Source organism: Leptinotarsa decemlineata, unplaced genomic scaffold (genome assembly GCF_025532065.1).
Source record: "Leptinotarsa decemlineata unplaced genomic scaffold, Ldec_3_MD MMD2_tig00078422_RagTag_RagTag, whole genome shotgun sequence".
NCBI lineage: Eukaryota > Metazoa > Arthropoda > Insecta > Coleoptera > Chrysomelidae > Leptinotarsa > Leptinotarsa decemlineata.
In genome coordinates, this window is record NW_027412747.1 from 2799119 (window position 1) to 2826627 (window position 27509).

Consider the following 27509-nt stretch of genomic DNA (forward strand, 5'->3'; position numbering starts at 1 on the left):
CGACTGCATAGATTACATATCGACAGATATTCCTCTCGAGTCTTATAACGTGGAAATATTTGACCCAATGTTATCAGACCATTATGTCCAGTTACTTTCTGTTTGTTTTAAAATCAATCAAAACATCGAGAACACAAATATCAATAAAGTATATAAGCGTGATATACGAGAACATAATATGCAAGAATTTAATGATCGTCTAATGAATATAAATTGGGACGTCATATTAAATTTAAATGTAATTGATGGTTTTAATGTGTTTATTGAAAACGTCACTTGGTGTTTCGATGTTGCATGTCCGTTAATATTAACTAAAAAAAACCACAGTCTTACAAAAATGACAAAGGTTGGCTGTCAAACGCATTAATCGTAGAAGGTAAAGAGATTCGTAAAATATACAATGAAATAAAAAACTGTCCTGAAAATAAATTACTTTACATGGAAAGGAAAAAAATATATAGAAAGAACATAAAATCTGCCAAATTGAATTATTACAATAATAAAATAATAAATGCTGAAAATAAATCCAAAGAGACATGGGCTCTAGTTAATAAGAAGCTTGGAAGGTCAAAAACTGGTTTTAAAAATATTACTCTGAATATTCAAAACAATTTAACTGCTGATGGGAAAGAAGTGTCAAATTGCTTTGCTTCCTATTTTTCTAGCGTTGTGCCTGATCATATCGCCGAAAATTTTGGATATAACTTATCTTTGCCCTGTACTTTGTCTGAACATAGGATAAATTCCATATTTTTTTATCCAGCGAGTAAAAATGAATTAGCAACTGTTTTAAGCAATCTTAAAAATAAAAAGTCGGCTGGTTTGGACGGTTTCACTACTCACATCATAAAAAATATTTGCAGTAACATCATAGACCCACTGCTTCACCTCATAAATCAGTCATTTCTTAGCGGAGAGTTTCCTGATCTTCTCAAAATAGCTTGTATAATCCCTCTTTTCAAAAAAGGCTGCATGAGTGAAGTAGAAAATTATAGACAAATATCCTTGCTAAGTGCATTTTCAAAAATTATAGAAAAAATTCTCTACTGCCGCATTTTAGCATATATTGAAGGGAACAAAATTTTTACAGATTGTCAACATGGATTTAGGCCATCAAAATCAATAGAGACAGCATCCGCACATTTTTTCAAAAATGTATATAAAGAGCTAGATGATGGCAAATATGTTTTAACTATTTTTTGACCTATCGAAAGCTTTCGATTCAGTGGACAGGAACATACTGTCTAAAAAATTATATAATATCGGAATAAGAGGATGTCTTCTAAGCTATATCAATTCCTACATGGAAAATAGAAAACTAATTGTTAAATGTACTGAATGCCAATCAGACATGCATGACGTAACTCTCGGTGTTCCACAAGGCTCTATTTCAGGCCCACTACTCTTTTTAATTTATGTTAATGATTTACCAAATCATATTCAATATGGTGCCACCACTTTGTATGCTGACGATACCACTGTTACTGTGTCGGGTGTTACTGAGGAGGAACTTTACCACAAAACTCAGGTAACGCTTGACGAATTGTATGCGTGGTGTCAAAGAAATAAACTTATTTTAAACCATGGGAAAACGGTTTTTATGAACTTTAACCTTAGGAGGCCATTAACACCTGGCTGTAATTTTGCTCTATCTGAAACAACTAAGTTCCTTGGCACCTTTATAGACAGCAAGTTAACATGGGAACCACACATTGACCACGTCTGCAAGCTGCTTAATAAAGCTTATTTTGCCATTTTACAGCTTAAAGACACAATTGCCAAACAGGGTCTTGTAAGTGTGTACTATGCATTAGCTTATTCACATATTTCATTGAATATATCAACCTGGGGACGATCGAGTCATTTACAGCGCGTCTTTGTTGCTCAGAAAAGATTACTGAGACTGATCTTCAATATAAATCGCTTAGATAGCTGTAAAGAAACTTTTATAAATAATAATATTTTAACGGTACCTAGCATTTACATCTATAAATGTCTGGTGTACGCGAAAACTAATATACTCTCTTTCAATACCTCTGCGGAAAGGCACATGTACGATACACGACATAAAAAATTATTGTCGATACCTGGGCATAAAACAGCTGCATTCAAAAACTCTCTATACTATAACTGTATTATTTTGTATAACTGTGTTCCTCAGCCTATGAAAGAAATGACGTTATCTTCATTTAAAAATGAAATAAAAAAATATTTGATGCTGAATGCTTTTTATAGTATAGATGAGTTTATAAATAGAATTAAATGACCTGTCAAAGGGAAAATAGGAGGAATGAGGAATCTAAATTATTTCCTCATTGTGTAAACTTTTTGTGTAGTGTAAGTATTTTGTTTTATTCCATATACACCTGACAAATATTTTGTTTTGTCTCATATACACCTGTTTTTTGTGAAATTGACAAGTATAAGTTATATTATACAATCATATTTGTAAATATGTTCATGTGTGTAAATGTGATGATTCAGTTTTTATTCATTTTGTTACATGACTCTACATTTATTTGTGACATTTGTGATATTTATTTGTGTGTGATATTTAAGTGATGTGCCAAATATACACTATTGTATCAAATATTGGTAAATAAATATTCTATTCTATTCTATTCTATTCTATTCTATTCTATTCTATTCTATCATTTAATGAAATAAAGTTTAAACGCTCCGAAAAAGTAATGCCGCTTTCCAGTGTTAACAAATCTGTAAAAATAAATGATTGTAAAGTTGCAGTGGATCCATTATTACTCTTCCAAAGAATTACTGTCAGCAAACAATTTGAAAGTAATCTTGAAGAATATCTTCAATATGAATTGAGTCCGTATCCAACAGCTCTATTTGATAATGATGGCATGAGAAAAACAACAAAATCTTCATTGTATGACAACATGAGCCCAATTGATTTTGTTCTCAATGAAAATAATGTGACGTTCATTATTGATGGCGGATTTCTTCTTCATCATGTTGTATGGAGCAGAGAAGATACTTTTTCTATTATTTTTGATAAATACATGAATTATTTACAAAGGCATTACAGTTCCAAAATAATTGTTGTATTTGACGGATATTCAGACTACAGTAAGAACGTAAAAGCTATGGAGCAGCAGAGAAGAACTGCTGCACTTTCAAAAACGTATGAAGTTTGTGTCGATGAAACAATGGTTGTACCAGTTACTCAAGAAAAACTCTTATCAAATCGAAATAACAAAGATAAGTTCATTAATATGTTAATTGAAAAATTACAAGCTGCAAATATCACTACTAAACAAGCCAGAGATGATGCGGATGTTCTTATTGTTGAAACTGCAATTGAAGAATCAAAGTCTAAAAAAACTGCAGTTATAAAAGGACAAGATATTGATTTACTTGTCATTTTAATTGGGCGTACACTGTCTTACGAACAAGAAATTTTCTTTAAAAAAGTTGGGAAAGGTAATGTAAAAACGGAGATATACTCGACTAAAAGTTTTGATAATTATCCTCATTCTAAAAAACATATTTTATTTCTGCACGCATCAAGTGGCTGTGACACAACTTCTGCGCTTTTTAAAAAGGGAAAAAAATAATTTTTAAAAGTATTTGAGAAACTGACAAATTTGGATGAACTAGCTGCAGCATTTGAGGAAGAAAATTGTTCGGCCCAGAGATTATTAGAGAGTGGAACTCAAACCTTATTGGCAGTCTATAATGCTCAGAAATCTGTGAAAAGTCTCGATCATCTTCGTTATATGCATTACGTCAAGTCTACAAAACTTAATAAACCTGTGCAGCTTTCAAATATTCCACCAAGTGCAGCTGCTCATCAACATTTCAACCGTGTATATTATCAAGTTCAAACTTGGTTAGGACATGATTTGGAACCCCAGGTATGGGGTTGGGCAATGCGAAACGATTTTCTGGAGCCTATCATGACAATTTTACCACCTGCTCCAGTGCTAAATACAATTTTTTGCAACTGCAAGAGTTAGAAGGAAGGTTTGGCACTACAAGTTCCGTTCGACCACGGCCTGTCAGCCGGGATTTTGTTGTCTGTAATCCTGACTTCGGTCGTGAAAGATGTTCTCATATAGAAAACTTTCAAATTGAAATATTAATGAGAGATGATAAAATATATTTTCAATTGAATTTTTTTCGAAAAAAATTGAAATCATTCAAAATCAAGAACAATTTTCATATATTCTAAAGTATATTAGCCTATTGGAAGGAATATTTTTATCGAAAAAATACATTTTCACGGTAAACATTTGATAAAAAATTGATTTTTTGGTAAAAATGAGACTGTAATTGTTTGACACTGTCCTTGTTTGTAGCTGCCCAATTTTTTATTTTATTCTGCTGTTTTTCCCCATTCACCAGACTGGTGAGAAATCATGTCGACTTCAAAAAATGTATATGTGGGTCATACACCTCAGATAAAGAACAACCTAACTAAAAGAGGCAGGAAAAAAAAAGATCAAGATGTGTTGCTGAAACAATTAGAATGAGACAGAGAGAAGAGAGATTTAATGAATATCACTTCTTCAAATACAAAAGTCTAAGAACGGAATGACCCTTACTAATATCGAAAGAACGTTGAATGTTTGGAAATGCTATACATCAGGAATACCAGAGCCAACTCAGAAGCAGACTTTGATGATCAACCCCAAGCTCCCAAAGAATTGGTAAATACATTGAAGAGCAGACGTTCATCGACTGGGTAAAATATATAAGAGATGTCGCCAGTCCTGTGGCTAAGTAAATACCTAACGATATATACCTCTTGCTACGTTAGAGTTAAATGCTTCGAAAACTTCGAAAGAGCAGAAATGCAACCATGTCCGAAGAAAAAAAAGTTAAAGGAAAAAGTCTACAATCTCCTGTACACAACCATGTTGAAACAAAATATCGATGTTGAACTATAGTGTATGTTCTAACTCTACTTTTTTGTAGTGGTTTTTATATTCACATTTTATATTTATATACTTACATATGTATGTATTTTTCACAAGCGTTGTCCACAAGATTCATTATTAATGATAATAAAGTATATTATTATTATTACAATCCATCTCTTAATCGAGTTGAGGGTTCCAACTAGGGTATTTGTAAAAGCTCTGTTGGATGTCGACGAAATGTTTACGCAGGAAAGACCCACCAACTGAAGAGGAAGAGCGAGACGCTACTCGATGCCCGTTGAGTTGAAATAACATCGATTGGAGAAAAAATTGACATCTTCAAGAAGGCATAGATCGGCCAAGATGCAAGAGAAGCCACAAGTCGTCAACATCAGAAAGAAGGCAATTCGAAAAAGACTTTCATTGCTTCGAATCAACAACGTTCTATGAAGTAACAAACGACCGGATAGTGATAATTAGGAATTTCGTCATGAAGGTGATGGAAGAGCCGATTAGGAATTATTTCGAAATTGTTCTCGTTACTCAATATTAGCAGCTAATTGAACAAATAATAATTAATAAACCTACCTACCGCGTACTTGTAAAGAAAAACAAGGTGTTGATGAGCGCAAAATATGTTTCACCTACGGATCAACCAATTTATGTAAAGATTGCAAACTCGGGCACACCATGCGTGAAGAAGGTTTTCACTTCAGTCAAAAGGAATACGTGAACGTTCTTTGAATATTTCATTAAAAACCGTGAAGAATTAAATTAACAGGTTAAGTAACACAAGTTCAACATTAATTCAACTCAAATTTCAATAAAAATTGATTGAAGTTCACAATAAACTTTAAATCAATCAATCAATCAATTTATTTATTCAATTCACATACATATTCTTGTCTATAATAGATGTTAGTATATCTTCAATGATAATTACAGTAGATAATAAAAAATATAAATAAATAACAATAAATAAGTGGTGGTGTTCAGTTCTTGGATAACGCCTAAGCAAAGCTTGTGTTGCGTATTTTCCCAGATCTGAACACAACCATGAATGTGAGAAAAAAAAACTATTCATTCCTTTCGGTAAGATATAAAAATTTATAAATATATATATTATATTACAATGAAAAAAATGATAGAAAGCAATGATCAACCTGAAGAAGTATTGAACCAGACAATAAGGCGAAGAGGAGGCAGGTGTGTGATAAATAAAAAAAAAATCAGACATGATTCACTGAGTTGATTCAAATATTTCTTTTAAGAAATCAAAGTTGTGATCAATGAAGGATCTAATTGTTTTCTTGCGTTCATTATTTTTTTTATATTTCTTAATTCAATGGGAACTTGATTGACAAGTTTCGGTCCAAAGTAAGTAACAAACCTTTGGGTATATACGTTTTTACAAAAAGGAACAATAATTGTTTTTTCGGATTTGGCTCGGGTGTCGTGTATGTGTGTCAGATATGTGAGAGGCGAGTTCAACGTCCATAGTACACAGTGATAGGTGTATAATTTTCTGATATTGAATAAACTAGCCTCCTTATATAAGCTATCAGTTGGATGTCTTCTATCTTTCTTCAATACTATTTTGAGCAATGTATTTTGTATCACTTGAAGATTATGTAAGTGTGTTTTATTCAACCCACCCCAAACAATAATACAGTACCTTATAACTGATTCAGCTAATGCATCGTATGTCATCAGTAATAAATGTTTATTTAGTATGTTTCTGAGTTGGTAGAATTTAAAAATAAGTTTTCTAAGTCTTTTCACGAGAAAATCTACATGTTTGTCCCAGCGTACAGTTAGTCAAGTATCACACCCAGATATTTTATTGTATCCGTTTTCTTTATATGTGGACCAGAACAAATTAAAGGAGTTTGGCAATTGGGAGTATGTATAAAAATGTTTCCCTCTAATGGTTGGTCTCTTATTGTTGATGAAAAGGTTAAGAATTTTGTTTTATCAACGTTTAGACTCAGGAGACTAAAATTCAGCCACGAGAATATAATGTTCAATCCATTTTGTGCTTTTGCATAAGTAGAGTCCCATGTGTTACCATAGAAAATCAATGCCGTATCATCGGCAAATGAAACAATATCACCATCGAAGACCTTCAGGTTGTAAATGCTGTTAATATATATTAGAAATAGAATTGGACCCATGACAGTGCCCTGGGGAACACCCATGGCGACTGGTTGTGACTGGCTATAAGTGTCGTTTATTTTGACCCTTTGGGTTCGGTCTTGTAAATAATCAGCTAGTAGTTCTAGAGGCTTACCCCTCACTCCCACATTTCCTAACCTTTGAAACAAAATATCATGATTAACAGTGTCGAAGGCTTTGGCTAAATCTAAGAACACCGCTAGACATTTTTTCTCTTCGTTAGCTTTATTCAGTATTTTATTCACCAAATGAAAAACGGCGTTTTCGGTTGACATATTTTCTCTGAATCCATATTGGCAAGGTGATAGAATCTGATGTATTTCCAGAAAAGTCTATTTTTTATGCATGTTTCAAAAAGTTTCGCAAAGTTATTAATTACCGATATAGGTCTATAGTTTGTTACAAATTTTTTGTTTCCAGATTTGAAAATAGGCGTTGTGATGGCTTCTTTGAAATTATTTGGAATCACGCCATTTACAAAACATTGGTTGAATATATGACATAGGGGATCAGGAAAGTATTGGTGACATTTTTTCATTAAATAAACAGGTACTTTATCAGGGCCAGCAGAAGTATTGTTTTTTAAACTAGAAATGAGATTTATTAGTTCATTGCGTGTTACTGAATGGAGAAATAGGGACTCTTGAATATTTATTTGCTGTTCAGGGATGGGAGTAGTTGTTTTATCGATTTTACTTGCCATGTTCAGGCCAATATTAGTAAAAAAATTATTGAAATAATCAGCTTTGTTGAGATCATCAACAATTTTGTCTCCCTTTTCATCAATTATATCATATTGGGCCCTGTTACTAGAGTAAGTTTTTTTATTTGTTATTTCATTGATTTGCTGCCAGATTTTTTTTTATTTTTATTTGCCTCTTTTATTTTATTCATATAGTAATCATTTTTAGTATTTTAAAAAGTAAGTTAAGATAATTTCTGTAGGTTTTATATTCTATTTTGGAATTTAGAGCTTTAGATTCATTGAACTTTTTCTTCAGTAGATCTCTGTGTCTGATGGAATAAAGTAGACCCTGTGTCGTCCATGGTTTTAATTTTTGAAGATTTTTATTTTTTCCGTTTTTATTTGCTACATCTTGCAATGGTTTCAGATATCTTGTTTATAAATTTGTTGTAGGCTAACTTTGGATCCTGTGTTGTCAACACCGCTTCCCATTTTTCTTTTGAAATAAGTTTTTCGAATATCAAATAGTGGATATATGTGTTTTTTTTTCTGTATTTAGTTGTTTGACTGGGAAGTTCGATAGATAGTGACAACATACAATGATCAGTCAAGTTTAAGGTGAATACTGAAGAGTTGAAACAATTTTTTTTTTAACACTTTCATTGGACATTTTCACGAAAATATGATCAATCAAAGTCGAGGATGTTTCTGTCACTCTGGTTGGTTTATCAATATAAGAAAGAAATCCTTGATGTGCCATAATACAAATGTAATCGTTAACCTTTTTGTCAGTGGTATCCAGGATATTAATATTGATATCGCCTATGAATATTTTTACGTCGGCACTAGCCTGTTGCGTGAAGTAGTTCTCTAATTCTTTCAGATACAATTCCAAATTTATAGAGGGTGGACGATAACATGTCGTTAGTATGAATGACGTGCTCTCTAATGTATACAGAAATTCTAATATTTTAGTTTCACTAAAATGTTTTACATCGGTTATGTAATCCAGACCATTTTTTATGTAGACAACCACACCGTCGTTCTGATTAAAGCAGGATTCATTATATACAATATAAAAATTTGGTATTTCAAAGTTACTTATGTCGTCCACTCTCCATGATTCCGAGAGAACAATTATATCTAAATTGTTAACAGAAATAGATTCTGAATACAAGAGCAATTCATCGAAATTTTTTTTTTAAGCTTCTAATGTTCAGATGAATAATATTAAATGAATGCTTACCACTGAACCGTTCTGTGTTTTCGAATATACAGTGTGACCCATTTAAAATGGAACCACCCCTGTAGAATGTGCATTTTTCAATCAATCTCAATTTTTTTTATGTAAATATTGAGCATGAAAAACTGTATCTTGACACTAACTTTCACAATTTTAGTTTCATTTCCAAGGCACTCTATGGTTTTTTTTGTTTGTCAAAAACGGCAAAAGTTTATTAGGCAATTTTTGTTTTCAAATTCGACTACACCACTGGATTCGTAGTCGTTATAAATCAAAACTGTCAAATTTTCATTAAAAAATATTTGTTAACAACGAAGTTACAACAACTTCAATTTTGGAAACAAAGTATTTGTTTGTAATTTTTATTCAGATTATAGACATATTTGAGATCTGACAACACTGTCATCACCAAGTAGAACACCAGTGAATTTGTACAGTGAAAATCCGAAGTCAACAGCTCAATGCGTTCTACAGTTATAACTCCTGAAAATATGGTAATGTGAGAGATTTGTGGTGCAAGCGTTTTGTAATAAAAATCTGACTACGCCACTGGATTTGTGGATAATATTCCCTTAAAATCATTCATTTGAGTGTAGGTTACGAGAAGTGTATTCTAGAATAACAGAAAATTAAAAATTCATTTTCAAGTTATGCAGTACTTAGTACATTCTTCCGCATAGCCGCTAAAATCAAATTGATTTAAAGCATGGAAATCATTTATTCAATAATAAAACAGAGAGCAGGACAGAAATTGTTCCCTGTAAATTCTTCATAACTCAGCTAAAACAATCTTTTAGAGGAGATATCAATAATTTGAGGAAGCTGAACTCATTATGCAAAGGTTTTATAATAAATCAACAGTAGGCTGTGATTTTGACAGTTAATCATAAATAAAATAATAGTTGTTAGTTACGTGCATTTAATAATGGCTTTGCAATTATCATTAGAAGAAAGAATTGAAATTGTGAGAATTTCTGGGGACAATTATCATAGTGAAAGAGAAGCAGCTAGGATATTTAATCACAGACATCCAAATCGACTTCCCATTGACAGAAGCACCGTCAGTAAAATTAACAAAACATTTAAAGAAACCGGTGCAGTCAGCAAACATATTTTAAAAAATAATCACCGAAGAAGAAATTTAAACGAAGGTGCTGTTTTACATTATTTTAGAAACCACCCAAACAGAAGTTTACGAGTCGCCAGTTTGGATTTAAACTTACCGAGAGAGACTTTTCGACGATGTCTTAAACAAAACAAAATGAGAGCATTTAAACCTAAATTTCTTCACTCTTTAAAGGCAGTTGATGAAGTGAAACATATGGAATTTTGTTTGTGGGAACAAGACGAGTACCTGAATACAAGAAATTTTTTAAACTGCATAATGTTTAGTGATGAAGCTTCTTTCAGCACCAATGGGGTAGTTTCATCGCAAAATGCTCGGTATTGGGCTACGGAAAATCCGCACTGGATCATAAATTGTAAAAGTCAATATTCCGAAAAAGTTAACGTTTGGTGTGGTATAGTACAAAATAGAATAATAGGTCCATATTTTTTTGATGGAAACATAAACGGGCAAAATTTTTTGGAATTTCTAAATAACCAATTATCGGACGAAATAGATGAAATGCCTCTTGCGGAACAAGTAAATTTATATTTTCAGCTCGACGGCTGTTCCGTGCACAATTCGAGGATTGTTAAAGAGTGGCTAAATAACCAGTTTCCAAATCATTGGATAGGACGAGGTAGTGACTTAATTGAATGGCCACCTAGATCGCCTGATCTAACAATATTAGACTTTTTTCTGTGGGGTATTCTGACACAAAAAGTATACAGAACAAGACCAACGAATCGAGCTGAACTCATGCAAAGGATACGACAATTTTGTGCCGAAATTACAGTTCAACAAATAAGAAATAGTGTAAACAATATTCGGAAGAGATACGATAAATGTATTGAACTTAATGGAGGTTTGGTAGAAGCCACAAAAATTTGAATTTTTAGTTTTAAATCAATGTTTATTTTAGTATCAGTTTTTTCTTAATGGCAATTAATTGTTGAATAAATACTTTGAAACTTGTTTGTATACATTTTGTTTTCATCAGCTATAGAAGGTAGAGTAAGTTCAGAATCTCATAAAATGTGATTTTCCAGGTGCGCTGTTACAAAAGTACTATTATTTATTATTGGGAAACTTCCAAAAAGCTTACAAGTATGACCATTAATACTTCAAGATTCTATCAAGATTTGGTAAAAGCGCAATTGGGAGATCCCATGACATGAGATTCTGAACTTGGTCTACTACTGCGTAACTTGAAAATGAACTTTTAATTTTCTGTTATTCAATTATTCAATTTTTATTTTAATTTTCACTTCTCGTAACCTACACTCAAATGAATGATTTTAAGGGAATATTATCCACAAATCCAGTGGCGTAGTCAGATTTTTATTACAAAACGCTTGCACCACAAATCTCTCACATTACCATATTTTCAGGAGTTATAACTGTAGAACGCATTGAGCTGTTGACTTCGGATTTTCACTGTACAAATTCACTGGTGTTCTACTTGGTGATGACAGTGTTGTCAGATCTCAAATATGTCTATAATCTGAATAAAAATTACAAACAAATACTTTGTTTCCAAAATTGAAGTTGTTGTAACTTCGTTGTTAACAAATATTTTTTAATGAAAATTTGACAGTTTTGATTTATAACGACTACGAATCCAGTGGTGTAGTCAAATTTGAAAACAAAAATTGCCTAATAAACTTTTGCCGTTTTTGACAAACAAAAAAAACCATGGAGTGCCTTGGAAATGAAACTAAAATTGTGAAAGTTAGTGTCAAGATACAGTTTTTCATGCTTAATATTTCAATAAAAAAAATTGAGATTGATTGAAAAATGCACATTCTACAGGGGTGGTTCCATTTTAAATGGGTCACACTGTATCATTATATACCGTTGTCTCCCTCTCCGCGTGCTCATCCAATTCATTGAGAAAGTCGATCATTGATGAGAAATTAATGTACTAATGAGAAACTATAATAAAATAAGAATATGGAATACAAAATCAAAATATTCTAATCAGGCTCCTTAATTTAACTTTTTAGCTCGAACAGTATATTTCTAAATCTCGATGGCTATAGATTTTTTTAGTTTTTCCCTCAATTTTCACATAGATTTGTCCATTGAAAGACCATGCATTTAGTTTTCCGAAAATATCTTAACTTTTCATAAGTAAGGTTTGTCTGCTTTTCACTAGGTCTTCGGTAATGAAGATGTTTTTTCCTTTCAGTTTTTTTACGTTTTTCAGTATGGCCAATTTACGATTGTAGGATGTTAATTTCACTATGATTGGTCTTGTTTTATCTTGGGTGTTGATTTTGCCTACTCTGTATATGTCTAATAAATGCTCGTCCTGTAAGGCGGAGTCAATATTCTCGTTCAACAATTTCACTACTTTATTTTTCAGGTTCTTCTCGGTTTCTTCATTCACCCCGTATAAACATATATTATTAATTCGTTCTTGTTGTTGGAGAGAATCGATTTTTATCTCTAATATTTTTATTTTATCATCCATGGTTTTTACTTCTTCTTCAAGTTGCTTTGTTTTTTGTTCGATCCTAGCTGCTATGGTTTTTGTTATATTCATGACAAATTCCTCACTCGAGAATAGCTCGGTGATGGTATCTTTGATGATGGATTGTAGTTCCTGTTTGCTTCTTGTGGAGCTCATTGTTTTATTTTCTAATAGCTTACACTTCACTTGACAAACCGTAAAAATTGTATAAAAGTTTTAAATGGAGGATCGACACAAATACGCGTTTTGCTTGGAGCTGATTTACAATTCGACTACTCGATTACGTATCATGAACTGAACTGAACATATGGCATGTTAGGATCAGAACCTTTATCATTGTTTTTTGAAATAGTAAGATGGTTGGTCTTTTCACTTACAAATAATGATCATTGTTACATTAAGTTTTTACTGAATTCACTTTCCCAAAGAGAGTAGAAGTATTAAAATCGTAAATTAGCTATCTAGTCCACTTAAGAGTGTCCTTAGGACCAGCTCTGATTTTTCCTATCCATGTCGGAATTTCAAGAATCAGTGAACGTGAGGATGTCAAATTTTATCAGAAAACCTGAGTTATTTTACCGAGGGAAATTAGTATGACTGCGAACTATGTGGTGAATAGAGTGGACTGTCAATTGAAAACCAACATTATTAGTTTTGATTTTTCAAATTTCAATGCTTCAAATACGAATGTACGTTGCCTTGAAGAGAACAAAATCCAGAGGGGTAGGCCGTGCTCGAATGGAATCTGGAGTACTAAACGATTCGTTTGCTACTGCAGAAACATCAACATATACCTTGACTGCGAAAACGAAGCAACGACTGACTTACTGAGTCGTTAAAATAAGCTATTTTGTAATTTAAATCCTAAAGTTAGATATTTTCAAAACAATTGGCAGTTTTTGCCGTTCAATGAATATCGGCTTTTTGTTTATCTCCTCCCGAAACTGTAGCACCAGTATTTATAGTTTCGATTGAGCGGTGAAAATTCGTGTAAAATTGGGTTGTTCGGGTGGCACATGCAACGTGCATTTCGGTTGCTTCAACAAAAAAAATCAACCCGTTGAATATGAATAATGAGGAATAAAAAAAATTAGATACTCGGCGGATACCCGAATACTTGGTGAAAAGTCGAGTAAACCGAAATATAGCAATTTTCCTCTGAAACACGCTTTTCAAACTAATTGATACATTTCATTGTATGATTTTCACTATAAAGGGATTTACAAAAACCGCGACACAGGTTCGCTTCGCCTCAAGCGTTACGCTTGAGAAAGCTATTGTATAGTGAAAATTATAAAATAAACTGTATTAATTAGTTTCAATATAGATTTTCATCAAGTATCGGCCAGTTCTATTCAATTAATTATACTTTTGTTAATTAACAATTCTCTTCTAATTGAAGGTTTACATAAAAACCTTGATAATTATCAAAATTAAAGCTTGGAGCTTTTTTGAATGCATTGAAATATAGCCCTATCAGGCTAGATGGCGAACCAAGCAAAATTGCAAAAAAAAATACATCAATTTGTAGCTAAATAGTTGCTAATTAGTTGCCAAAACAATGATTTTGTTGCTCGTGCCAATCCCTAGAAATCGCAAATAATGCTATCGTGATATTAAGGTAGCAAGGTAACTCAATAAATCATTTACTTTTCCTTTGATCTTTACAGAAGATTTAGTTACTATTTAGTTGCTAAACCTTGGATATAGCGAAAAATTTAATATTTTTTTTTTGATCTTGCTATCATGAAACTGGTTTTTCCTGGAATTAAAGATGTTCTAAATTTGTTGCTCACCAAGAGTAAACTTAAATACAACTTGAGTATCAGCAACAAAATACTTAAAACCGATCGGCCGATTTTCAAAATATTTTTTTTTATTTTCCACGTTCTTGCTATCTTGAAACTGGTTTTCTTTAGAATAAAAAGTGTTTGAAATTTGTTGCTCACCAGAAGTATACTCAAATACACCTTGAGTGTTAGCAAAAAAATAGTTGAAACCGATCGGCCGATTTAATCTTTTTTTTTTATTTTTCACGTTCTTGCTATCTTGAAACTAGTTTTTCTTGGAAGGAAAAGTGGTTTAAATTTGTTGCTCATCAGGAGGATACTCAAATACACTCCGAGAATCAGCAACAAAATAGTTGTTCTTGATCGGCTGATTTTTAATATTTTTTTAAATTATTCCTGTTCTTACTACCTTGAAACAGTTTTTTTTTTCTGGAATATAGTGTTTTTTGAATTTGTTGCTTACCAGGAGTATACTCAAATACACCTTGGGTATCAGCAACAAAATAGTGGAAACCGAACGGCCGATTTTCAAGTTTTTTTTTTTTCATTTTCCTTCTTCTTGCTAACTTGAAACTGCTTTTCGTTAGAACAAAAAATGTGAAATTTGTTGCCACCAGGAGTATACTCAAATACACCTTGAGTATCAGCAACAAAATAGTTGAAACCGATCGGCCGATTATCAATTTTTTTTTATTTTCCTCGTTCTTGCTATCTTGAAACTGGTTTACTCTTGGTGAGCAACAAATTTAGAACATCTTTAATTCCAGGAAAAACCAGTTTCAAGATAGCAAGATCAGAAAAAATAAAAAAAAAATATTTAAATTTTTTTCGCAATATCCAAGGTTTAGCAACTAGGTAAATAGTAACTGAATCTTGTGTAAAGATCAAAGGAAAAGTATACAATTTATTGAATTACCTTGCTACCTTTATATCACGATAGCATTATTTGCGATTTCTAGGAATCGGCATGAGCAACAAAATCGTTGTTTTGGCAACTATTCAGATACAAATTGATGTTTTTTTTTGCAATTTTGCTGGATTCGCCATGATAGCCCGATAGGGCTTTGAAATAATCGAAAAACATTTTTGGGAATCTGGTGAACAGATGATGAAATAATGATTCACTAAAACCGTTTTTGCGCATTTATTATTCAACTATTCAATTTTTGGAGAGAGTATCAATATCAGAAATAATTATTTTCTCTGCTCTTTGCTATTCTGTAAAAAAAATATTATTTTTGATAAATATTACCTGTTTTTTGATGAACTATTTATGAATATCATCACCAAAGAGAACAAAATTGAATATATAGATACATGATTATTTTCATTTGATTTTTTACTATTGACAAAAATTTTTATATTATTCCAAAGAATTATACATTATTTTGAAGAAATAAAAATGAAACAACAACAAAAAATTAATTAGCGCTCCGAGGCGACTCGATTGATTCCAGTGGAGCACTTGCTTTTTCAGCTGCAGGAAAACCCGGAAAAACCTGCAACACCACATCATCTGAAGATCTTGATATGCAAATGCCATCACTCTCAGAATAAAATATAGGGTATCTCCAGAGGCTCCAATAAATTCAAGATATCGCCAGAATGTTTAGTGACACGACTATTGTCAAACTCAAACCAGTCCGTTTCGTCTTTGACCAATGAGTAATAATGACCATATTCACCGCCAGAACCACAGTGAACAATGACTGCATGAAGATTATAATACTGATCTGCTAGGTTGAAGTGTTCATCTATTTCGAACCTTCGTAAGAGTTTGGTGCTTCCGTCAGAGGTTGAGTCATGTTTAAAGAACATCAGTGTTATCATTAAATTGACTAGTGCTTCAGCTATACTTGTTGTCATACTTGTTGTCTTATAATAGTCAGTTAGTTTGGCGCATATTTGGCAATACAGTTGATCAACACCCGTTAGAAGTTCTATTTTCAGATGATTTAACAATAAACTTTGCACGGACTGGTTATCAGTCATATTAGGAAACGCTAGTTGAAGTTCCAGAAAGTCACATATGTTTTTGCTACCTCTTGAACATGTAGTACAAAGTAAACAAGTGAATTTTTCCTGCAAAAGATCTACAAACACAAGGCGAGATATACTGTATCGAATCATTCATGAATGAATATATTGGATTATTTAAATCTTTTTTCAATGCTGTACTTATTTTTTGACACCCAAGCTTCAATTTCGAAAATTATCAACATTTTTATTTACACCTGCAACTAGGAAAAATTCGCTAATTACCAAAAGCATAATGTATAAACATCTGAAGAAGCTAGCCACTTGCGTCAGCGAAACGTCAGAGAGAAATTCGAAAAATCCACGGCCTTCGAACCCGAAAAATAGTGACACTGATAAGCATATATTTTGTTTTAACGTTCCGAAATAACACAGTTCTGAAAAATTTGTAAGCTGTCATTCTTGACTCTAATGAATTCGGAAAAATCGACTTTTTTTAAGGACAAAACACAAGCCCTACAGGGGCTGACCTGTCTGACCTGACATTATTATATCCGGTTCGGATATAGACTAGACTTCTCTGTAAGGCGTGTTTTGAATTATTTGTTCCTAAAACACAAACAAGAAATTTCGATAATTTGGAAAAAATATGATTGATATGTATACCGGATGTCCCACATTATGTTACATGTGACATTTCTAAAAGTAATAGTTGTTCAAAGGAGCTACATTTTTATATCATTTTAGGGCGCGCTAGCATCATCAACAAATGACCACTTCCCATACCATGAGATAAATGATCATTGGGACCGAGAATCGTGTGCCCAAAACAGATTCAATGAACCAAGAATAAAAACCTGCTGCGTTTGTCCGGCAAAGATTTCTCCCTTAGTGTGGCGAGCCAGATAACCTTGAAATTCAAGAGTAGAGATTCCAAAAATCAAAACAACCATCTTGATAGACTGGTCTAGATAGAGTCTAGGGAGTTCAAAGAGAAAATCTCGAAATTTCATCCAGTTTTCCTTCTTTTTTCGAACGAAATTCGTTTCACCTGAAGTTGAAAACTCCAACACGAATACCGTATTGTTCTGACAGTCGAAAAGAACTACATTAGGCTAATTGGCTTGTATGAGCCTGAGGGTGGAAAATTAATAGTTCCAGTAAAGTAGGCACTTCTCATTTCTCACGAAAGGTTCAATATACTCCGGAGCATAAGGCAACATCGGTGTCTCGTTAATACCGTAAAAGTGTCGTTGTTGGTAATGAAGCACTTTCAGGGCCGCGTTATGTCGATGAATATAGGCCGAGACCGCATATGATGGACATGCCGACAGCAAGTGCATTATGGTCCAGGCGCCTCGTGGCAGGCCCTGCACCTGGTGTCAAGAACTTAAACCCATTAAGCGGTTACAGTATAGACTAAAGTGTTAAAGATACCATCCTGTCAGGCCAGTTCCGACTTCAGCCCACTCGACTCAAGGTGCTTTGATAAGACGAGGTCTAATAGCCGCTTGGCTGTTATCAGCTATAATATCCCAAGGACATTGATAACTAACGAAATAATTTTATCACAGTTTTCGAAAGCACGTTATTTGGTAACATCCCGACGCCGAAGGCGGAGGGATGTTACCTAAAATAACGTGCTTGAGGAAGTTGTGATAAAATTATGAGTTATTTATCAATGTTCGAGAGATATTCGGTGAGAAAATTTTTTGCAATTCGAACAAAATTATTTATTGAACACACAGTTATTAAAAGAACAATTCGTATAATGATATTCCGTTGATCTTGCTGTATTTGCCTCGGTTACTGCATAGGTGTTTCCACGCATACTATTGATTATTTGGTTATGATGTTCCTGATCAATATTCAAATAAGGTTTTATGGAATTTCCATTATTGTGCCCAGTAATTTTCAACAATTGCTGTTCTTGAACTCCACTCTTAGCTAGTTGACTGACTGCAGTTGCTCTATTAGAGTGATTGGTTATTTTCCTCTGTTTCGTATCCAAGCCAATTGCTTCAGCAGAAGATTTCGTCCATCCGTTGATTATATTTCTACCCAGAGGCATATTGTCATACCAGTTATCGCTTCCTGTCTTCCAGTGACGATTTGGCCTTAAAAATAGTCTATTTGTCTTGATATTTGTGCCTCGTTTTGATAATAATTTAATGAATAATCTGACAGGACAAGCATTGTTATCACTATTTTGAACTAACCATTTTCTAGAGGCGCAGTTCTTTGAACCCCCTTGGCAGGTTTTACTGAAAATTGGATTATATTCTATCCTATTAGTTGGAGATCCATTGTTGTCCTTTTCGATATGAAAATAATCAACTAAGCAAGCAGCACCTTCACCACCTCTCCAAGCCAATTCCACCGCTGCTATGTGATAAAATTTGCGTAGGAGTCCTATAGGGGTATTTTCATCCCAAAAGTTTATAATTTTACTCATTTCATTTGAAGTTAATGGTACTGAGCTTGTTTTGCGTTTAGTGGGATCTGTTTGTAAATTTCTTCGTGCTGCGTCGCGTGCATTCCGCGCTTGTTTGAATGCAACACTTTTAAAGGGGTCTAGCATGATATTATACTCCTTGTAATACTTTTCTTGTAATAATTTGCTTGTTATATTCCATACGGTTTTAACAGTAGCCTCCTTAAACTCTGTGCTATCCTTTTTTCTCATATTAATCGCCCAATCCTTGAGTATTAATGCAAGCTCTTCGAGAGTACGATTTCCATCCAATTCATATTTTCTGGCGTCACAAAACTCCATAAATATTTTCCAAGTGTATTTTTTACTATTGACAGTATTTTTTGGTGTATTTTCTTCAATGATTTTGTCAATTGCCGCATCATTTTGAACACCAAAGCGAGGAAGTGACATTTTCGAAATAAATTGAATTACTGAAATGTCAAACAACTTTATTGTGTTGGTTGCTTAGCAATGTCATGACATAAGTGATAACTACCCGTGAAAACTATCCATGGGTAGTTATCAGTGTAATGATGGTTTCATTGGTTATTTCGACACACATGACTAGAAATAGACAAATTTGATAGGATAATTTTTTTGGCAAAAAATTTTCATTATTATTGTTCTCTTCCTCAATTTGTTTTGCACATCTCAAGAAAATTAATTCAAGAAAAATTCAACTGGTTCTCCATTATTTGGCACTTATTTTGTTAGGATTTTTTATTATTCGTTTCAAGTTCAAAAAAGGCTAAAATTTGTATTTTTTGGATAATTTCAGTCTAGATGTCCCGTTTTCAAATAGTTTCTGAGAACTGGGAGTTTTCATAAATAACTTCAAACACAAAAAGTGTCCTAACTCATCCAAAAAATTTTTTGTTGATTTGGATCAACCACTCTGCATTCTTAAACTCAGGATCAAAATCTGCTTACTCAGAGTTTTTCAGAAAAACCTGTTGAAAGGTAAGAAATACAATACCATAAAAAATTAATCACACTATACATTTTCAAATATCAAAATTCAGTCTCATTTTAACTGTCCTCATTTGTCATCTAATAACTGGATTATTAATATACGTTCATATATTTTTTAATAAAGTCATCCTGTGAATGTGATCATACATTGAAGAACGTATCATAAAAAAGGATAGAGCTTATTTTTCCAGATAGTAACAGGCACAATAGATCTTCAAATATCTGATTTTCAGAAATATTATCACCACTAAAATATTGCATTGAACGAAACGCAAACAAAACGATAAAAATGCAAACGCCTTCCACTTGCATTGACAAATCGAACCGCAGAGAAAGTTCAGGAAGGAAGAACAACAGGGAGGATCTTCAGGGAGGATAGGTGGAGCGGGCTATAAAAACTCGCCGAACAATTTTGAATGCATCAGACAAGGTTTTCGTGTCCATCGACTAAAAAAAATACCACCTACCATATACGTAAAATGTTCGCCTGCAGCAAAGTGAGTTTCAGTGAATTTTCGTGTATAGTGGATACATTGGTTTATATTGGGGAGAGCGAAATAGTTATCTTGCAATGTATTGAAAGGATTCTCTGTGGGGTAGTTACCGTTTCTTGATGTTTTTGGTTATCCTTCCTAAATTTCGAAAATAAATAAGTCTAAGATCAACAGAAAACCTGATCTAGTGTACAAAAGAACAAACTTAGTTTATTTCGGAAAGTTACTGGGTAACTTACATAAAGATGCTTCTTTCTTTTAGATTTGGAATTTGAGAAAAGGAAGAGACTGCTTTCCTAAACATTAGCTATTTGTGAAGAATATCTGAAAATATAAATTATTTTTTCTATTAATTGAACTTACTTGATAATAAAATAAAGAATATAAAGTATAGATAAAGATAAAAATAAGTATAGACACACCTGAAGAAGCCATTATATAGCGAAACAAGTGCTGCGGTTTTGTGAACTGTGTAGTGAAAATGTCAATACGTTATGGATTTTCAGCAATAATCGGGAGACTCCACTACATATATAATAATAAAATATAAGAATACAAGTTACTGACTACTTAGATTGTTCAGCAACTCTTCGAGGTAAAATTTTCGGTTTTCTCTTTATTACATTAGATCGTATTATCTGTTGATCTAGTTTTTTTTTCAGATTTTGGAAGGTCAAAACGTCAAAAACTATCAATTAATAAAAGGGTCAGGTTGCATCTCTGAACAATTTAGATATTCTTGCGATATTTTAAAAACTTATGGCGTTAACAGCCTACCTGAAGATTTCAAAACACTTTTAGCCCTTGAACCCTTTGGTATCCAACTTCACTTTGAGAGTGTTTTATCTCCCCCTCCCTGGTATATTTTGGTCTCTTTCAGCCCAATAAATTCCTCAATAATAAATTGATTAGTACGATCAAGGCATTTACAGAAAATACGTAAACATTCTACATCCTGTGAGGATATTTCAATCCCTACATCGTTTTAGATTTTTTTTTTATCATTTAATTTTCTCAAAATTTGGTTACTCTTGAGAGGTTTCTCTAATATTCAGTCATTTCAGTATACTTTTTCATCAAAAATAAAAAGTATCCAACCACTAGGAATATAAATTACGTAACATATTGATAAAAAGTATAGTTATTAAGAAAGATATGTTGTAATTAGGGAGATATCATTTATTGAGGTACGATTTCATTTAGACTTCTTTCTTGTTCGAAAAGTGAACAATTATGCTTTACAAATATGGTTTCGTTACAAATATAATAAATAATGTGTTCATATCGATAAAGCATGTATTTAGAAATGTTCGGCGTCTTTTACATCATGAATTGGTGATTGTTCTATTTTGGTCGACTCTTGAAAGTGCATTCATCCTTTGAATGACTTCTCTGTCAGATTTTTTGATACTTTAATATTCCCTAGTTACTTCTTATAGAATGTGGTTTATGGTGTGTACCTATTAGCTCTGTGCCTTAAATTGGAACACGTCATAATTCGACCTCAATTAAGTTTCAAAGGCCGTTGGCAGGTATTTTAATATACTAGTTGAAGTCAACCTGGCTGTAAATGCTTCTGAAACGCCATGAGAGATATATTTCCTAAACTTTCAAAGCAGTTGAGAAAAACCGATGGATATTTAAAAAGGCCTTAAACATCATAAACTGTTCAGATAGTCTCTATCGACGTTCCAGATGATTCTAAAACATGATTTGAATAAGTCTTAGATGGCATTTTGGACATTATTTTTTTTATAATCTGAATTCATGCTGGGTTCAGAGATATACTCGTATTAGATTTTTTAAGACGATTTTCTGTTCTGTTCTGTTTTATCCGTTAACCACCTACGCACCCCTACGAACGACAACTCTCAGAAGTTGAAACTTGTGCGAGCTAAGGATTAACGAGGTCTTACCTTTTAACGTGTGATTCCTAACATGACTTGACATTTTTGACACCATTCGACCTCATGACAGATTAGCTTCAAGTCAATTTGGAAGGAATTCAAAAAAATGTTAGGTTCAAACGAAATCCTATTGGTAAACCGAAATTTCTCAAACACTCCAGACAGCTTCAACTATAGTTTTGATTCAATTCGAAAGGCATTAGAAAATTTTCGGAATTGAAGAAATATTGGAATGAAATAAAAATTGAAACATTTCAAGGGATATCTGCAAACTCTTTGAACACTTCAACTGTTTTATATTTCCGAAACATTACTGAGAATCATTTTGCTTTTATGCTTCTATCTTGATATTTTTTGTATACGTCTGACATTATTTCGTAAGATATTTTGGGTACCACAATGCCTTCTCACAATATAACTCAATTTGAAGTCAAAAAAGAATTTGTGTTCTAAAGGAAATTTGTGACTGATTCGAAAAATACGACTTGAAATTTACTTGAGAGATATTTTATTCAACACGTGAATCCAACTAGTTAAACCTCAAATAGATCGTATAGATCATTTTGGAAAGTGTTTTGAATGTCAACATAATCATATCAAACAATTTACTGGGGTACGGAGTAGCTTGTATTCTATTTTTAGGAAAGTTCATTATTCGAACATTTCACAGGTTATTTTCGGGCTAGCCTACCTAGTCATGTCACAAGCTGGATATTTGAACGGGGGTCTGGAGGAAAGTTACGGAGGTGGCGGTTTCGAAGGAGGCCACAGTATCGGCCTTCAAGGAGGGTATGAAGGCGGTTATGGCGGAGGACACGAAGACATTTATGTAAGTTATCGATTTATTGAACTACTATTTTTATTTCATCTTCCAAAACTATAATTTAGGGTTGTTTTATGAATTCCTATACAAATATGTCGCCATGAGAATAGATATATCTTTTTACTGTTATCGAATCGATGTTCCATGTTACCTTCTGGAAGTACACATGTATTCTATGGAATCGATCTCGAGAATGAATTGATCCAGTAAATAGAAAACTTACTCACAGTGACCTCTTAAAGCTAGCGATAGTGCCATCTGCAAAATGAGTAATATTGAAGACAAATTTACATGTGAAACTATTTTCTCTAGAATGAATGATTTTGAAAAAAAATATTATTTAGGTACTTCATTTATATAATGGAAACAAATCACCACTTGGAATAATGAGAATTTTGTAGTCAAAAATATGGAATCGATGCTCAAATACTTGAAATATCCAACGGCTACCCGTATCTTGGGAATGTATTCCAAACTCGATATGTAGTATTACCACATGAGTGTATTTCTGTAGGAGTAAGCGATACACCAAAGCGACTTGGCTTCATTGAATACTTTTTGCCATAGTTGATATCTATCAGAAATAATTCCGATAATTAAAATTACCAGGGGATTGTATTCCCATGGGAGACATTGTAATTTGAAGCTCGAAGTTTTATCGAAATGTACTGTGCTATGAATGGAAAAAATAATTCGATAATAATGTGCACCAATATAGTTTCTAATATCAATATGGGTCATGACACATAAGACATAAGACAAAAATTCAAAGTACGTGCAGGTTATGCTATTATCTGAAAGTTTGGCAGACGTTCACGATTACAAAAAAAAATTCATTACGCTTATATCTGTATAGAAATAATTCACCTCATATTGTAGTTATGCTGAAGAGTCTAGCTAGTGTAACTTTTATGACGCGGCAGGTACAGCTGTTCCTAGAATTTGTAAGCTGAAGTCTCAGACATTACTCGATACTACATATTTTTGCTTGTACTATTTCTTCAGTATAGCTATATATTTCCTCTATAGAAAAATCTGAAGATTATTGAAAGTTTAATGTAAGATCTAATAGTGACAAACTATGTCTACAATTATCAATAAATTGATAGATGCAGCCGTTAGCACGTGGAAGGGGATCATCATGAAAAATGGGAAATAAATAAGGACAGTTTTAAACGAATACAATAGAGTTTATGGAACGTTCGTGAAAAATACAAGTCGTAAAAAACATAGAAAATTTTATTTCTCATTTTTCACGTAAATTATCAGTACATACAGTTGAAATTCACATATAGAAAAAAGTAACATGCATATAGTTAATTAAGGAATTACCGAAAGGACAGAAAATCTAGTTGAAAAATAACAATAACTCTACAGAAGTGTCTGTTTCACTATCTGAAAGGTCACAATATTCAAAAATTGAGTCATACTTCAAAATTATTCTACTGAATAAAATGTTGGTTTTGTACTGCTGGAGAATGTGGTACAACGTGTATCATATAGCAATAGGAAACGATAAATGTATATATCATATCACTTAACTGATTTTAGAAATAGATAAATAATTTATGAAAAGTATAAACGCCAAAGTGAGGTTATGAGTAGTATGAAGTCATAAGATGGAATGAATTCCAAACTTACTTTTTTGTTTTATGCCGTTGGTTGTGGTAAAAAAAGACAAAAAGAAAATATAGAAAATATGTTTTTTTTGGGCATATGCGTTATATTTTATTATTCACATATGTTATCCTTATTGATTTCATGAAACTGCAGTAACGATGGTTACAAATAAAAATGATAAAAAACATAGAAAGTTTCATCTTTCATTTGATGATCTATACCACGTAGTAACGGCTACATCAATCAATTTATTTTTCCATCATATTTGAGAAACATTTTTCTAAAATGTTGAGGGAGTGCTAATCATGAATTCAAATAATAGGAGGGAATTTTAACAATACATTATTATGTGAATCAATTTCCATGAACACGAGAAAAGGACAGTGTACTCTCATGAAAATATTCAAGTAGTTTTGTAATACCTATTTCTAAACAATTCCCATCAAGTTTATATAGGAATCAATTCAAAAAATAACGTTTACACATTCCCGTAAGAACTCATTCCCAGGGAATACGTACATTGCCGTGAATATGAATCCTATTAAATAAAAAATTTCACGTTTTCGTTGCAGGAACACCCTAGATATAAATTCAACTACGCCGTCCACGACCCGCACACCGGTGATGAAAAACAGCAATACGAGGAACGAGATGGCGATGAGGTTAAAGGGTCGTACTCGCTGAAGGAAGCCGATGGAACAACGCGAGTCGTCGAATACCAGGCTGACAAACACAACGGTTTCAACGCGGTCGTTCACAAAATCGGCGAGCCAAAACCTCACCTAGGAGGCTCCGGCTTCGAATCCGGGTACGGCGGCCATCACTATTAGAGAGAAGAATTATCAGTAAGAGTCGAAAGTCGTGATAGATGGTAGAACCTTTCTAGAAAATCCAAGTACTGTATCCTGTATATATATGGTTTCAATAATCTAGCATCAAATCACGATTATGTAGTCACCCTCTAATACTATGCAGCCATACAGGGTTACAAAGCTCAAAATTTTCAATATCCTGGAATCAAATCAAATCTAGTTCCTCAATCACGTAGGGATTCAGAGTTCAAATTTTTTGTTATCTATATGTTGAAACAATACCTGTAGTACTATGAAGCTATTTTGGGATTCATAGTACTACAGTACTATATCACAGTATCAAATCACTGCACAAAAAGTTCAAATTATAGTTCCTTTAACGAAAGGAATAAATAAGTATTCGACACATATATAATATTATACTATATGCTACATATAATATAATAAATATTGATCATTATATACTGATGAAATGACATATTCAACCTACATGAATCACAAATAAACACACCTAGATGTTTGACAATCGACAAGAAGTCATGGAGCTCAATTTTGCCCTGGCGAATACTTGTTACCTGTCAGTAAATATATAAATACTTCCTTAAAAACAGAATGTTCATAGAAAACCTTGTGGGACATCGACTCACAATTAAAATTTTTTGACAAATGTTATAACTGTACCAACGACTTTCGACTGTTGCGAAGAAAAAAACCTTGTGATAATATTAATTTGTAATACTCTACTTCCTAGATTTATTTTTGTACTTTTGAAACAATAAACAAATAGCACGAGAAATAATTTGAATTCCCAAAGACCAGATGTATTATTTGAATATGTTTAATATAAAAAAAACACTAAATGAAGTGGTACTACAGGTTGCTTCCAGCAGAAATGAACATCACAATAAATTAGATTTATCTAGACTACAATGTTACTAATTTAAATAAACATATGAATAATTCCGAAATTTTTGCAGATTATGCGTATTTCTCAAAAAAAAAAGATGTAGAGTACGTATTTCTTTAACAAAACAAAATTCTCGGACTATGCATAGCCACTACTATTCAACAGTTTTGAATATAATTTTCGAATTCTTATATTATTTTTTCTCAAAATAATTATTATAATTATTACTGCAATTCCTTTTCCCGTAACTTCTCAATAGGTACCTAGTAATATCAATAAATGTAATTCCCTGCTTGTTTCATATTTTCATGGTCTGATTTTCAGACTAGATAGCGATGAGCCTTCTGTAAACACTATTCTTCCTCGAACAATCTCTTATTGGATTCACGGATATTTTAGACCGAAGAACTATGACCACATTGTACTAATAAGTTGGCAAAGTCAAATGCAAGATTTTAGCTACACTCAATGAAAAAATGTACAACATAATTCTAACATTCATAATTAAATATAAAATATCAATATATAACGTATTAACTCGATTCATTTCGATGCCGGTTTGATGCCAAAGGGGGGAATGAAAAAATGCAAAATTGTTTAGTTACGTTGAACAACAATGATTCAGCTGCTCGTAATAATAATAATGATTCTCAGACCCAGTGATCGCTTCAAATTCAATACGTTTATTCTCAGTTGGGTTACCTTAGTTTTCAGTTACATTGGTGGAAAGAGGGGAGCTCTGCTATAGGCTTATGCCTCTTCAGGGTTACATCACTGTAAGCGGTTAGTGGTACCGGTACGCCAACCGTATGTGACGAGGTTTCGGGGACAGGATCCGATCGGCAGAACCCCTTCTATAAAAAAAATATAAAAATGATGATAATACAGAAGACTGTCAGTCATGGCTCATTGCGTTTGTTTAGGGCATAAGATTCTCACTCCACCGTGTGGAGTAAGTGATTATTGCATCCGAGAGTGGAGTGGAAAGTGGTTATTGGATGACCACACTCCCGAATGCATCGGGGCTTCAGGTATTGACGAGATACCGGTGTTGCCTTACCCTCCGGGGGAAATAAAATCCATTGTGGGGAGCAAGAAGTGCCGAATTGATTGGAACTATTCACTTCCCATCCTCAGGCTCACACCATCTAATAAGCCCGA

At 33.0% G+C, this 27509-nt stretch overlaps 2 protein-coding genes across 3 annotated transcripts in view; one reads left to right on the forward strand and one right to left on the reverse strand.

Annotated features, from left to right (window-relative positions):
• The window catches only part of homer (protein), a 104704-nt gene that overhangs the window by 25496 nt on the left and 51699 nt on the right, over positions 1 to 27509 (reverse strand). The window lies entirely within an intron of this gene.
• Positions 19628 to 26240, forward strand: LOC111512796 (uncharacterized). Its single transcript, XM_023168955.2, has 4 exons — positions 19628 to 19773; positions 20019 to 20282; positions 22857 to 23015; positions 25202 to 26240. Exons 2-4 carry the CDS (start codon positions 20202 to 20204, stop codon positions 25457 to 25459), a joined length of 498 nt encoding a protein of 165 aa, XP_023024723.2. The 5' UTR covers positions 19628 to 19773; positions 20019 to 20201; the 3' UTR covers positions 25460 to 26240.